The 13,052-nt window shown below is 40.3% G+C and overlaps 1 protein-coding gene across 1 annotated transcript; it reads left to right on the top strand.

The window, feature by feature from the left end:
* The first annotated feature begins 5,942 nt into the window (after positions 1–5,942).
* Positions 5,943–6,899, top strand: LOC115501197 (olfactory receptor 1P1-like). The gene has a single exon (XM_030296151.1). It carries the CDS (start codon positions 5,946–5,948, stop codon positions 6,897–6,899), a length of 954 nt encoding a protein of 317 aa, XP_030152011.1. The 5' UTR covers positions 5,943–5,945.
* The last annotated feature ends 6,153 nt before the right edge of the window (positions 6,900–13,052 follow it).

Below are 13,052 nucleotides of genomic sequence, written 5' to 3'. Positions count from 1 at the left end.
CAGGGTTAATTTTGGTACATCGTAGTCTCCAAGGATTTTTCATTTCATCTAGAATTACAAATTGATTTGCATGGACTCTAGCTAAATAGTCTTGTGATTTTAAATAATTTCTTTTTCAGTTTATGTCCCCCTTGTCATTTCTTATTTAGTTTATTTGTGTGTATCTCTCCCTACTCCTCCCCTTTTATTGTTGCTTGATTGGGTTAACAAGTGACTTATCTCTTAGATTGATTTTTTCCAGTATATACAATTCACATACCATCCAATACATGCAAAGTGTGCAGTTCAATGGCTTTTATCATATTCTGTATTCACTGAATTGTACAACAATCACCATAATAAGTTTACAACATTTTCATCACCCCCAGAAAAAACCCTACACTTCTTAGCTATCACCCCCACGTGTCCATCCCTCCAAGCCTTAGGCAGTCACTAATGTACTTGCTGTCTCTCTACATTTGCCTGTTTGGGAAATTCTATCGAAACTGAATTATACAATATGTTGTCCTATGTCTGGCTTCTTTCACTTAGTGTAATGTTTTCAAGGTACACCCATGTTGTAGCATGTAGAAGTACTTCATTTCTTTTTAATACAAAATACTATTTCATTTTATGGATATGCTATATTTTATTTATCCATTCACCAGTTGATGGACATCTGGGTCATTCTCAGTTTTTCTGTTATGAATGATGCTGCTACGAACATCTGTGTACAAGTTTTCGTGTGGATGTATGTTTTCATTTCTCTTGGGTATACTTAGAGTGGAATTGCTGGGTCATATGAGTAATTCTATGGTTAGCCTTTTGAGAAGCCTTTTGTAGACTGTTTCCCAAAGACACTGAAACATTTTACATCCACACTAGCCATGTATAAGGGTTCCAAGTTTTCCCGACCCTCCACAACACTTCTTATCTGATTTACTGATTCTAGCCATTCTAGAGGAGAGTGAAGTGGTGTCTCATTGTGGTTTTGATGTGTGTTTCCCTGATGGCTAATGACATGGAACATTTTTTATGTTCTTATTGACTGTCTTCTTTGGGGAAATGTCTGCACAGATCCTTTGCTCACTTTAAAATCATAGTAGTTGTCTTTCTGAGCTGTGATTTTTCTTTTTATATTCCAGATGAAAATCTCTTATCCAATATATGATTCGCAAAATTTTCTCCCACTTTATGGGTTGTCTTTTCACATTCTTTTGACTTCCAGTAGCATGATAGACAGTTCTCCATCCCCTCACTTTCAATCTGAAGGTGTCCTCAGGTCTAAAATGAGTCTCTTGTAGACAGCAAATAGATGGGTCTTGTTTTTTTTATCCATTCTGATACCCTATGTCTTTTGGTTGGAGCATTTAGTCCATTTACATTCAGTGTTATTATAGAAAGATATGGGTTTAGAGTCATTGTGATGTCTGTATGTTTTATGCTTGTAGTGATGTCTCTGGTACTTTGTCTCACAGAATCCCCCTTAGGGTCTCTTGTAGGGCTGGTTTAGTGGTGACGAATTCCTTCAGTTTTTGTTTGTTTGGGAAAACCTTTATCTCTCCTTCTATTCTAAATGACAGACTTGCTGGATAAAGGATTCTCGGCTGCATATTTTTTCTGTGCATCACATTGAAGATTTCCTGCCATTCCTTTCTGGCCTGCCAAGTTTCAGTAGATAGATCCGTCACTAGTCTTATCGATCTCCTTTATATGTTAGAGCATGTTTGTCCCTAGCTGCTTTCAGAATTTTCTCTTTATCCTTGTATTTTGCCAGTTTCATTATGATATGTCGTGCAGAAGATCAATTCAAGTTACGTCTGAAGGGAGTTCTCTGTGCCTCTTGGATTTCAATGTTTTTTCCTTCCCCAGATCAGGGAAGTTCTCAGCAATGATTTCTTCAAGTACACCTTCAGCACCTTTCCCTCTCTCTTCCTCCTCTGGAATCCCAATTATGCATATATCATTACGTTTAATTGTGTCACTTAGTTCTCTAATTCTCCCCTCATACTCCTGGATTTTTTTTAACTCTCTTTTTCTCAGCTTCTTCTTTTTCCATACTTTTATCTTCTAATTCACCTATTCTCTCCTCTGCCTCTTCAATCTGAGCTGTGGTCGCCTCCATTTTATTTTGCAGCTCATTTATAGCATTTTTTAGTTCCTCCTGACTGTTTCTTAGTCCCTTGATCTCTGTACTAATAGATTCTCTGCTGTCCTCTATACTTTTTTCAAGCCCAGCGATTAATTTTATGACTATTATTTTAAATTCATTTTCTGTTACATTGCTTAAATCGTTTTTGATCAGTTCATTAGCTGTCACTACTTCCTGGAGTTTCTTTTGAGGAGAATTCTTCCGTTTCGTCATTTTGGATAGTCCCTGGAGTGGCTTGGAACTGCAGGGCTCTTCCCCTGTGCTGTCCGGAGTAACTTGCGTTGGTGGGTGGGGCCACAGTCAGACCTGATATCTGTCCCCAGCCCACCGCTGGGGCCACAGTCAGACTGGTGTGTACCTTATCTTCCCCTCTCCCAGGGGCAGGACTCACTGTGGAATGGTGTGGCCCCTGTCTGGGCTACTTGCACACTGCCAGGCTTGTGGTGCTGCTTCGATGGGATCTGGCGTATGAGCTGGGGTGGATCCGCAAGGTGCACAGGGGCAGGAGGGGCAGACTCAGCTCGCTTTGCCTTGCGGGGGGTGGGGTCCCGCTTTGGGAGGGGCCCCTCTTCTGTGGGCCTGTTGTCTACGCTTGGCTCCAGAGAGTCCATTCTGCTAGTCTTCTGGTGGCTTTCTGGGTTATTTAGGCAGATGTGGGTGGAATCTAAGTGGTCAGCAGGACGCGGTGAGACCAGCATCCTCCTACGCTGCCATCTTCTTTCCCACATCTCTTTTCACATTCTTGATGGTGTCCTTTGAAGTACAAATGTTTTAAGTTCTGATGAGATGCAGTTTTGGGTTTTTTTTTTTTTTTTTGAGTGTGCCTTGGTGTCATATCTAAGACACTATTGCCTAATCCAAAGTCATGAAGATTTATGTCTATATTTTCTTCTAAGATTGTTATATTTTTAACTCTTACAGCTGGGTCTTTGATCCATTTTGAGTTACTTCTGTCTGATCTAAGGTAGGGGGTCCCAATTCATTCTTTTGCAGATGGATACCCAGTTGTCCCAGCAGCACTTGTTGAAAAAGACCAAAAAATTGTTTTGTTGTTGTTCTGTGTTGGTTTTACTTTATTTGTCTTCTGATTTTAAACTCCACGTTTGCTTTAATCTTGTCCACATACAGTTTATTTTTGTTGTTCATTTTGTGTCAGGTGTCTAATTCATGTATTATTTACTCTTACTCACATAAGTGTTTAAGGCAATGAATTTTTCTTTGATTACTTTGATTATATTGCATAGACTCTGGTACACAGCATTGCTATTATTGTTTTCTAAAACTCTGAAATTTAGGTTTTTATTTCTTTTTGGACTTGAGAGTTAATAGAGGTATTTGAAACTTTTTTCCAGGTTGAATGGCTATTTTTGTTTTTTGACTTTGTTAATAATGTCTACTTTTGTTGCAATTTTGTCAGAGAATTGAGTTATCACTGCTTTGTGGAATTTTTTGAAGTTTTCTCTGTGGCCTTGTGTATTGTCTATTTTTTAGATGCTCTTTAGGAACTTGAAAGTAAAGTGTATTTATTACTATTACTGGAACACAGTGATATATGTTATATATACACATTTACATATACATATATATATATTTATACTTAAAATTCATATACATACATTCACACACATATCTTATTCATTTGTTTAGTTTTCTCTGTTCTTTTTTTAAAGTGTTTTTAAGGATAAATTTTTTTTTTGAGTAAACTCTACCCCCAATTGGGGTTTGAACTCATGACCCCAAGATGAAAAGTCATATGCTCTACCAACTGAGCCAGCCAGGTGCCCCTCTTCTTATTTACTTTTTATTTTTATTATTTTTTTAACTTTTTATTTTACGTATTTATTTTTTTAATATGAAATTTATTGTCAAATTGGTTTCCATACAACACCCAGTGCTCATCTCAACAGGTGCTCTCCCCAATGCCCATCACCCACTTTCCCCTCCCTCCCACCCCCCCCCATCAACCCTCAGTTTATTCTCAGTTTTTAAGAGTCTCTTATGGTTTGGCTCCCTCCCTCTCTAACTTTTTCCCCCCTTCCCTTCCCCCATGGTCTCACTTGATCTACGTTGGAGGACGGAGGTATCTTTCTAGACTAATAGCCCTGGCCCTCTATTCTCCTTATACCTGGAGTGACTTCTCTAAATGCTGAATTTTGGGCCTTAGCTTCTCTGTTCTCGTTAGGAATCTGATCACTTTCAGGAAAAACTCACTTTGTTTTGTTCTTCCACATTTCATGTTTTACTAATGCAGGCTATTCCCCTGTGCGGTGGCCCATGATAGTCCAGCTAAGCCTGTGAAAGGGAAAATAGATTTAATTTTGGAGCAGTATTACAAAACTCACTCAGTGAACACAGCTGAGATGGATTCTCCAACCTAGTCTTTTTCAGTAACAAAGATGATTCTTTTTCTCCATCTGACTGACCGACTCCATGACCAACCCTCAGTTGGTTCCACGCATGGGAAAGTGCGATTTTCATGTATTGAGCCCACTCAAGCACTGGGAGCACTTCCTGCTCAAAATAGCTTTTGTGGTCCTTCTAACATACAGAATAAAGTTCCAGATTCTTTACTTTCCATTCCAAACACTCCCAAATTTGACTCTTAGTTCCTTTTCTAACATTCTCTTACATTACAATCCCTCCTCTACCTCACGCTCGAAACCTATCCACCCCATCTCTGACCCTGTCTAAGGCTTCCTACTGCCTGGCCTTTGTTCAAGAGCTTGCCTCGATAGGCTGCCCTCATCCATCTGCTAAGATCCTGAACTACATTTATGGCCCAGAAAGCCTTCCTTTTCTGCCTCAGTCTGCTTTGTCTCAGAAATGTGTGTGTGTGTGTGTGTGTGTGTGTGTACACAACCAGTTTTGGAGATTTTGGAGATTGGAGATTATGGTTTCTTTTTTGTTATCACAGATAACTGAAGAAGAGTTACCTGTACATATCTTTATTAAAAAGCTGTTTGTTAAATTGATTTCTGACAGAATGGAAGATATGAAATTTTGGGCATGAAGGATCAGAACAGGTTGTCTGGGGTCTGAGAGTGATTTGTGGGCAGTTGAATGGGTAGAGAACCCTGAATCAAAATATTATAGGACTTAGGGGTACCTGGGTAGCTCAGTTGGTTAAGTGTCCAACTTCAGCTCAGGTCGTGATCTCACAGTTTATGAGTTCAAGCCCCGCATTGGGCTCCGTGCCACAGCTCAGAGTCTGGAACCTGCTTCTGATTCTGTGTCTCCCTCTCTCTCTGCCCCTTCCTGCTTGTGCTCTGTCTCTCTCTCTCTCTCTATCCAAAATAAATGAAAACATTAAAAAAATTTTTTATAGGATTTCAACATAGGCAGTTATGTCTATCCCATTAGATTGAAAATTCTCCACAGGTAAGGATTATCAGTGTCTTATTTGCCTGGCACTCTACCAGGTCCAGAGCTGGTGCTTAGTCTCTGTGGAATGAATGAATAAATGAATGAGTGAATGAATGAAAACTTCTTGACGCCCTTGAGAGTATAGCTGAAGAAACAGAAATTACAACGAAAGAAATCTGGGACAGAACGGAGTGTGGAGAAATAAACCAGGAAAGAAATCTACTTTAATTCTCTTAAATTGTGTCTCTCACACTTCCTAGCACATTGTATTTAGTAAGTTTTAATAAAAATATACAGTGCACACAATGTGTGATCAGTACAGATACAATACAGTCATTCATTCTTCTCTCGGGTTCAGAGAATGGCATACCTATCAATCATCTAGAGTAAAGTATGTTTAGAGAGTTTTCGTGGGTCTCAGTGGAGGTCTCTTTCTCTAGCTTCTGGGCTCATGGCAGGAGGGAACCAGACCAGCATCTTGGAGTTCCTCCTCTGGGGACTCTCCGAGCGGCCAGAGCAGCAGCGCATCCTCTTCCTGCTGTTCCTGTGCATGTATGTGGTCACCGTGACTGGGAACCTGCTCATTGTTCTGGCCATTGGCACTGACGCACGTCTTCACACACCCATGTACTTCTTCCTCGCCAGCCTGTCCTGTGCTGACATCCTTTTCACCTCCACCACCGTGCCCAAGGCCCTGGTGAATATCCAGACCCAGAGCAGGTCCATTTCCTATGCGGGATGCTTGGTCCAGCTCTACTTCTTCTTGACTTTTGGGGACATGGACATCTTTCTCCTGGCCACAATGGCCTATGACCGCTACGTGGCCATCTGCCACCCTCTCCACTATAAGATAGTCATGAGCCGCCAGCGCTGCACCCTCCTGGTTACTGCCTGCTGGGTCCTTACGAGTCTTGTTGCCATGACCCACACTTTCCTCATCTTTCGGCTTTCCTTTTGCTCTAAGAAGATCATTCCTGACTTCTTCTGTGATCTGGGACCTCTGATGAAAGTGTCTTGCTCTGACACTCAGGTCAATGAGCTTGTGCTGCTCTTCTTGGGAGGAGCAGTCATTTTAATCCCCTTTATACTCATCCTGGTCTCGTATATCCACATTGTTTCAGCCATCCTCAGAGTCCCCTCTGCCCAGGGAAGGCACAAAGCCTTTTCTACATGTGGGTCCCACCTTGCTGTTGTTGCCCTCTTCTTTGGGACAGTGATCAGGGCTTATCTGTGCCCCTCATCCTCTTCCTCCAACTCCATAGAAGAGGATACGGCTGCTGCTGTCATGTACACAGTGGTAACTCCCCTGCTGAACCCCTTCATTTACAGCCTGCGGAACAAGGACATGAAGTGTGCCCTAGCGAGATGTCTCAGGGGCAAAGTCTTCTTTTCCTTGGGCCAGTGACCTCTGAGGTGATACTGCAGGTGTCCTCCATGCCCTCCAGGGAAGTCTCTACCTCAGGCTTTTCACTTCTGATGCCCACATATGTCTATGACAACTCCCCTCCCTGAGTCCCTTCATGACTTTGATATTGTTAAGGAAAATCAAGATTTTGCTTCGTGCTTTAAAGTTAATATGTTAAGAGTTGCTTATTTATTCATTTATTTTACTTATCACTTTTCACAAGGAGAAATGTCTTTTGCAATGTTTCTAATTCTAAAAGTCCGTGCAGCCTTTTATTCTAATTCACTAAAATTCAATTAGGAAGGTCATGGAAAGTGGGCCAATGATCAGAATATTAGCAAGTAAGGTCAATATTGGATGGCAAAGAGTTTATGACTGTAAATAAATAAATATATATATTCTATAATAAAGGGACTCCATTTGCTCTTGTTAAAATCCATTGAGTTTCACTTATTCCCAACTAGGGTAGGTATACAACCCATAATTCAGAATAGCCTTCAAGGTGATGGCCAGTTATGAGCTGGAAAGTTTTAAGCAAAAGGGTAGTGAGACAAGACACAGTCCCCATTACTGTAGGTTGTCCCAAGGTTATAAATAAAGTTTGTTATCTCTACTCTCCACTGGTAGAATATATAAGACCTTCATGCCTGAAGGGTGTGAGTTCTTACTCTTGTCTTTTTGTTGCAGGTGACTGAAATTGTTCATTAACATTTATTACTGTACATGGAAGCACTAAGAAATACCCAAGTGAATACCCTAGGTTTAAGGCATATTATTTCCTGTCCCCAAGTAGTAGCAACCCTATCTTCCTGCTAATCATTGTCAATAGTCCTAGTTAGGAAAGTGACACCCATCTTTTCCTGTGGGCCTACTGTATAAGGAGCACAAAATGTCAGAAGGCAATCACAGCTTTTATTTAGTGGATTCCTTCAAGGGAGTGAGGTATTTACACTTTGTTCAAAACGGTAAAAGGGACAAAGGACTAGTGTCTAGAATGTATAAAGATGTTTCAAAATACAACAGGTAAAAAAATACCATCAGGAAATAAGCAAAAGATATGAACAAACATTTCATGGGGATACACAGATGGCAAATAAGCACATGGAAAGATGTTCAGCACCATTAGGGAAAGGCTGATTGAACCACATTTGTCAGAATAGCCAAAATAAACAGTGACAACATCAAATGCTGGTGAGGATCTAGAGAAACTGCACCACTCATACTTTGCTGGTGGGAATGTAAAATGTTACCGCCAGTCTACACAGTAGTTTGGCAGTTTCTTATGAAACTAACATGCAGGTACTATACAACCCAACAATTGCATTCCCTGGAATTTATCCCAGAGAGAGAAAAACTTATGTTTATTAAAAAACCTGGACACAAATGTTCATAGAAGCTTAATTTTATCTTATTTTAATGTTTATTTATTTTTGGAAGACAGAGAGAGACAGAATGTGAGCGGAGGAGGGGCAGAGAGGGAGACACAGATTCCAAAGCAGGCTCCAGGCTCTGAGCTGTCAGCACAGAGCCCCTTGTGGGGCTCGAACTCACAAACCCGCAAGATTATGACCTGAGTGGAAGTCGGATGCTTAACCGACTGAGCCACCCAGGTGTCCTGAAGCTTTATTTTAAAAACAGCAAAGGAGAGGCATCTGGGTGGCTCAGTTGGTTAAGCATCCGACTCTTGCTTTCAGTTCAGGTCATGATCTCATGGTTTCAGGAGTTTGAGCCCCATGTAGGGCTCCGTGCTAATGGCATGGATCCTGCTTGGGATTCTCTGTCTCCTCTCTTTCTGTCCCTCCCTCCCTTGCACTGTCTCTGTCTCCCTCAAAATAAATAAATAAACTTGAAAAAAAAGAAAACCAACAAAGGAGTAATACCTAGAATTTATAAGAAGCTTCTGCCAAAGGAAGATAGAAATAAAATCTAGAACAAAGATGGGTAAAGTATATAAGAAGGAAATTTCATAAAGAGAAACCCAAATTGTTAACAAAATATGAAGAAATGTTAAACCTCACTGGTAAATCAGAAAGTAGTGGGATGATCTTTACACCAATTGGACTGTCAAACTAGAGTCTGATGATACTCAGTTGGTGAGACTATGAGAAAAGTAGAAACAGCATGTATTATGATGGGAAGGTAAACTAGTAGAGACAATCAAAAGAGCAATCTATCAGTCCTTGACAAAATTAAAATTAAATATGTCTAGCAAAATTAAAATTATATACATTTATAGGTATATTTTTATATATTTTGATATAAACATACTTTTTCAAAACTAAAATTAACTATATAGAGCAAAATTAAAATTAAATGTATATATATGAGATATATATAAAATTCTGCTAAGTACCTATAGATTTCTTTCCTGATTATCTCTACTAGGATATACATTATATGTATATATAGTGTATATATACACATATCCATCCATCCATGAATCTATCTATCGATCTATCATTATCATCTGTCTATCTCCTATTACCTAGTAGCCTCATTCCTGGGTGTATGCTTAAGAGAATATGTCTTAGAGTCTATAGAGAAACATACACAAGGCTATTCATCACAGTGTTATTTATAGCAGTGTGGAGTTAGGTGTTCACCACTTTGGCAAATGGATAAATAAAATCTGGTGGATGCATACAGTGGACTACTAGGTAAAAGAAGTATCACTCTAGGTATACATAGAGCCACATGAATAGATGTTCTCTATAATTTTTTAAAGTGAGATTACAAATACATGGGCTGGTAGATAGAATAAAAATAATCGTGTGTCTACTATTCAGTTTAGTAATCTTAAAATGTCATTTTGTGTGTATTTGTGTGTGTGTGTGTGTGTGTGTGTATTTATTTAGTTAGTTTTAAGGTTCATTTATTTATTGTCAGAGGGTGGAGGAGAGAATCCCAATCTGCACTGTCAGTGCAGAGCCCAATGCGGAGCCCAAACTCACAAACCGTGAGATCATGACCAGAACTGAAATCAAGAGTTGGTTGGATGCTTCTAGCCCTTTATCTGATATATCATTTGCAAATATCTTTTCCCATTCCATTGGTTGCCTTTTAGTTTTGTTGATTGTTTCTTTGCAGTGCATAAGCTTTTTATCATGATGAAGTCCCAATAGTTCATTTTTGCTTTTAATTCCCTTGCCTTTGAAGATGTGTTAAGCAAGAAATTGCTGTGACTGAGGTCAAAGAGGTTGTTGCAATGAACCATGGGAATCTACCCCCAAAAACCAAGAGCACACTTGGCACACTGTATGTTAGCCAATTTGACAATAAACTATATTAAAAAAAAAAAAGTTGGAGGCTGAACTGACTGAGCCACCCAGGTGCCCTTGTGTGTGTGTGTGTGTGTGTGTGTGTATTTAAATAAAACATTAGAATTACAGTTGAGAGAACTTTTGAACTCCTAATCCCATGTTAGTTTTTCCTTCTCCAGAGGTAATCACTATCTTTAACTTTGTATTTATCATTCTTATGCATGTTTTTACAATTTTACTTGAAAGTTGTGCACCCACAAAAGGAGTTAGCATTGTTTTTCATATTTCAAAATTTTATTTCAATGGTATCATCCAGTATGTATTCTGGAACTTGCTATTTTCACTCAGATTATGTCCTTGAGATTTGTCCATGTTGATCCACATACTCAAGTTCATTATTTTTCCTGCTGTAATAGGTTTATGCTACTATTTGTCTACCTATCCTCCTGTTGAAGGATATTTCAGTTATTTCTAGCTTTCACCATTGTAAACAATGCTGAAATGAACTTTCTTGTACATTTCTCTTTGGGTACGTGAATGAAAGTTCTCTAGAGTATATTGATAAGTATGAATTGCTGGAAGGAGGGCGAGGTGCACCTTAAACCCTACTAGTGCATGCTGTTGGTGCTTTTCACTGGTTGGTTCATCCCTGCCTACCAGCTGCTGTGAATGTTGGCTGCTAATGACTTATGACTGCCCTTTCTCTGGTGGTAGAAGTTAAGCACCCCCCCCCCCTTTTACTGCCCTGGGAAGTAGAGGGGGAGCCAGTGGCCGAGGACTGGCTGACACTGGGTAGACAAAGCTAGCTCCTTACCTCTGGATGGATTTGATTCATTGGATGCAATTTATGTTCTTGAGTTCCTCTGAAGACCAGGCTGAAACTAATGTACTGAGTCCCTACTTACCCCCATCTTCTTCTGAGGGCACTCCTTCGATAGACCACTCTCACAATTCCCATAAGCCAGGGAACCTGACCCAAGGTAATAATAATGTTTTGCCAAAGACTCTCCAAAATGGTTGTATCAATTTATGCAGTTGAGCTGAAGCTCAAAGGCTGAGAAAGAGAAAGCCATTCAAGGAGTTGAGGAAAGAGTTCCAGGCAGAGGGAAAACAAAGACAAAAGCTCTGAGATGAAATAGCTCTGTAAATTCAAAGAACTGAGAGAAAGTCAGTACTGCTGAAGTTTTGGGAACAATAGAAAGAGAAGGATAGTGGTTGGGCTTGTAGATACGTGTAGGAGTGAGGCCAGGCAGGACTTATAGGCTGTTTTACATTTTTTCTAATAGTAATAGGAAGTTCTTGAGATGAGTTAAGCAGGAAAGTGATAGGGACCAGCTTAAGCTTTAAGAAAATTACTCTGGTGTATATAGAGAATGGATTGGAAAGAGGTAAGAGAAGCAGGGAGTTGGTGTCCATAGAGCAAGGAGAATGGATCATAAAAAATAGTGTTAGTGCAAAAAGTAAGAAACATGATGGGATCTACAACATAATATTCTTTGTGTATATAAAACACACGACATACAAACAGATGTATTCTTCGGGGATACATGTGTATATCGAAGTGGCTGCCTATGTAGGGGAAAAAGAAGTGAGTGGAGATTGGAGCTTATAAAAGACAATGAAGCCAGAGACATGCTTTGCAAGGAATGGAGGTGATAATGTGCCTTGAATCGGGGTCTATAATTTACTCAATTCTACACCCAAAGAAAACAAAAATTGAGACAGCAGCAACCACCACTTTCCCCACCACTATTTTCCCTCTCTTGGAGATCCCTGTTTGGGATGGGGAAAGGTCAAAGATTGTGCCCCACTTTGCTTCAGAGAGTGATAATAACTTGTTGTTCTGAGGGCCTCCAGGACCAGGTTCTCAGAGACATTAAAAATAATCTAACCTTTTACTTACTATGTGGCTTCACTGGGTTGCAGAGACTTTCCCTAGTGATCGATTCAGCATCTTAGTCAGAACCTGAAAGCCAAAAGAAGCAGAAATTCTCTGGAGCCTCATTAGTGAGGAAGCAGATGGAGCCTTGAGGCAGTCTGATGACGGGTTCTGGTGCGATTCCCCTGATGCAACTTCGCAGCCTAATTCCTCAGTTCCCTGGGGGGTTCCATGGAGCCAGCCCTGTCTCTGGGTTCCAAGAGAATCCAGGCTGAGATATCTTGCCTTTGCACAAGTTTATGTCCTGGTCCCAGGAGACCTGGAAACCAACTTCTCCCATATGTGATGTAGCTCTGTGACCTCATCACCCAGGGCAGGGATCGACACCCATTAGGTATCAGCAAATGTCTGCAGATAAAAAGTGAGGGCCTGAATGCTTGACTGAGGACAAGGGCCTTGATATTTTCCTTTAAGTGCTCATGAAAGCATATGGCATACTGTCCAGATGTATTTGTCAACTCATGTTCAAAGAATTAGTTAAGGTTGCTTCTTTGTGTCTCTGTGTAGCTTTGAGAGACTTAAAGTCCTGGTGACCAGCAATCATGTTTCTGGAGGACTGTATGTCAGTTTTATCCAATGTCATGCTGCTCTGAGGGACTTCAGAGACTCCTCCGGATACTGTTCAAGAAACTCCCAATCCCAAATGTATTGGGCAAGCATCCATGGACCGTAGTAGTTTCTCAGTGATTAGCATCTGAGCTGAGGAGTATGGAGGAAGCCAAATCTTGCTGAATGGAACCTTAACCAAATAACTTCCCAACAGGCAAACACTAGCAATGTCTTCTAGGCCCCAAATCTTGGGCTGGGGCCTGCAGACCTTGAGAAGAATGAATGATTCTCACCCAGAGATACCCTAGATCTTGGTCCATTGGGAAACAAGCATAAGTAAATATCACCTCTAATCCCATCACCCAGAGACAACTGCATGCCACATATTGGTATATTTACTTTTAA

Source organism: Lynx canadensis, chromosome E1 (assembly GCF_007474595.2).
Source record: "Lynx canadensis isolate LIC74 chromosome E1, mLynCan4.pri.v2, whole genome shotgun sequence".
NCBI classification, from domain to species: Eukaryota; Metazoa; Chordata; class Mammalia; order Carnivora; family Felidae; genus Lynx; species Lynx canadensis.
The sequence above is the reverse complement of the archived record's forward strand: the minus strand, read 5'-3'. Positions and strand labels throughout refer to the sequence as shown.

Coding starts and splice junctions, on each gene's coding strand:
- LOC115501197 (XM_030296151.1), top strand. CDS start 5,946: ATGGCAGGAGGGAACCAGACCAGCATCTTGGAGTTCCTCCTCTGGGGA.